Source organism: Ixodes scapularis, unplaced genomic scaffold (genome assembly GCF_016920785.2).
Source record: "Ixodes scapularis isolate PalLabHiFi unplaced genomic scaffold, ASM1692078v2 PGA_scaffold11__112_contigs__length_91849675, whole genome shotgun sequence".
Classification (NCBI taxonomy): Eukaryota; Metazoa; Arthropoda; class Arachnida; order Ixodida; family Ixodidae; genus Ixodes; species Ixodes scapularis.
In genome coordinates this window covers 31033429-31035492 of record NW_024609837.1, presented here as the reverse complement: position 1 = coordinate 31035492, position 2064 = coordinate 31033429, and the positions used below count along the sequence as shown (strand labels likewise).

At 50.3% G+C, this 2064-nt stretch overlaps 1 protein-coding gene across 1 annotated transcript; it reads right to left on the bottom strand.

Annotated features, from left to right (window-relative positions):
• Positions 1-343: 343 nt before the first annotated feature.
• On the bottom strand, positions 344-1836 carry LOC121835013 (legumain-like). Its single transcript, XM_042288872.1, has one exon. It carries the CDS (start codon positions 1747-1749, stop codon positions 424-426), a length of 1326 nt encoding a protein of 441 aa, XP_042144806.1. The 5' UTR covers positions 1750-1836; the 3' UTR covers positions 344-423.
• Positions 1837-2064: the final 228 nt, after the last annotated feature.

Genomic DNA, 2064 nt, shown 5'->3' with positions numbered 1-2064 from the left:
GCGTTGGAAGACCGGTGAAAAAGAATAGCTAGTTCCAGTAATGTGTATACGAGCGAACGCAAGCAATGTGTGTTTGCTGCAGGATTGCGGCGCGTTCCCTGTGCGTGATTGGTTCGGTCGGCGACACCAAACAAACAAACGCAGAAACGCGATCAGCGCTGTGACGCCACACTTCTGGTGCTGCTTGATTGGCTCCACCGAATTTTGGCGCCGGCTGCGGTCGAAAGTAAAGTAAAACGGGGTTTATAGGCTTGGGTTTTTTCAGTGCAGTATACACTCTAAATAACTCACCTACTTTGCCTTTCCCAAAACAGAGCAAAGGCACAAAATTAAGGACAATTCGCGCCTGTGGATAAATTTATTCATTAGTGTGTTACATCGAACTAGAAAAATGAGAAGGCTGAACCAACGAGGAGTACATTACTAGACAATGCCCACGACTGTTGGATGGGTGCAGACATTGTCCATCGCTTCGCGAATCTCACTAACGGAAATTTTTTCTTCGCACATGTTGACGAGTAAGCGCAAGTGGGCGAGGGCGTGAGGGTTAGCAGAGAGTTCGAAGCACGTGGCGTCAAAGTATCGCACGGCTTGCTCGTAGCAGGTGTGGTCCCTCAGCGGAATCTTCGCCTTGAGCAACTGCTCAGTCTTCTCAGCGTCACCCAGCGTCACAAACGACACGAGCTCCACCATTTTTTCCTTCAGGAAAGCACGGTTTCGAAGCATTTGGTCGAGCTCGTGCTTCAGTAAAACCTTGATCTGAGGGTCCGTCGCCTTCTGAAGTTTCTTGCGAACAATGGCAATGGGCACATCCCTGCTGTCGACGGCATCCAAGGGTGCCTCGGGCAAAACAATGGGAGGAGGAGACTTGGCGCCTTGGAACTCACTGACCTTCAGGTTGGCGATCTTCAAGTCACCGAATTCCGTGACGTGGCTCGTTTTGGTCTCAGACCGGACGATCTTAAACTGCTTCAGGAGGGTTTCCTTGTGTAGGTCCTCGCGATCCGAGTCTTCCATCCATTTGACGCTGTACACATCTCCCAAATATGTTTGTCTGAAATCGTCCCAATAACAGGCGTAAGATGATTCGTCACTGTTGGCCGCCGTCGTCGCATACACGTTGATGTCGTCTGGCAAGAGGTTTTCGAACATCGACCCGGACTCAGAAGCCTCGACGTAGAAGACCAGTTTTCCAAACTTTTCCTGCTCGTGCATCAGTTTTATGACGCCGATCAGGTCTGTCGCGTGAAGCTCGTCGTCCGGGAAAGCAATCAGTTCATAGGCGTCTTGACCATCAACGTAGACGAACACGTGATCGTTCGGACCGCTTGCGATTACCTTCCCGCTGCCTCCTTTGATTTTCTTCCCCTGCAGGATGCTCAAGAAGTTCTTCGGAGTGACGAGGTCTCCCGTGTAGTCCTTGGGCACTCCTGCGTAAACGTCGGAGCCGTTCAGGTGGTTGATGATGATTCCGGGCGTTGGATTGGATTGGTCGCGAGCGATGTCGTCGTACATCATAACCACGATGCGTTCATCTGGAATGCCATGGTTGTGCAGGACATGGTAGGCGTGACAGATGTCTGCCTGGTGGCGATAGTTGTAATAATAATGAGAACCTGCCACAAGAAGAGCCCAGAGCTTCGCGTCGGCACTTGCTTCGGCTTTGGTGGTAGGTATGGAGGTTCCGATTCCAACTAAAAAAAGAAGAGCTAGCGCCAGCGGCGAAATAATTAACCGTAGTGAAATCATGGCGACTGCAGTCAAAATACCCGATTTGCCGCTTCTGACAGTGTTTTTAAAGAGTACGTTATCTACGTATTCCCCTTCGATTTCGTCGAATGCGACTGAGGGACAATGCTTCCTGTGACACCGGTCACGGGACAGGGATCCTAGAATAGCCGGATTCCTGATAACGATTGTGAGTCGAAAGATTACATTCTTCTCATGCTGTTCTACTCGCAGCCAACAATGCCTGTGAGTCAAGCTTCGAGATTGCTGCGGGCGCCTTGATAAGCATACTAGTGGCTAACTATTTGGAGGCAGCTTTTCCGTTTTAGCTTTTCT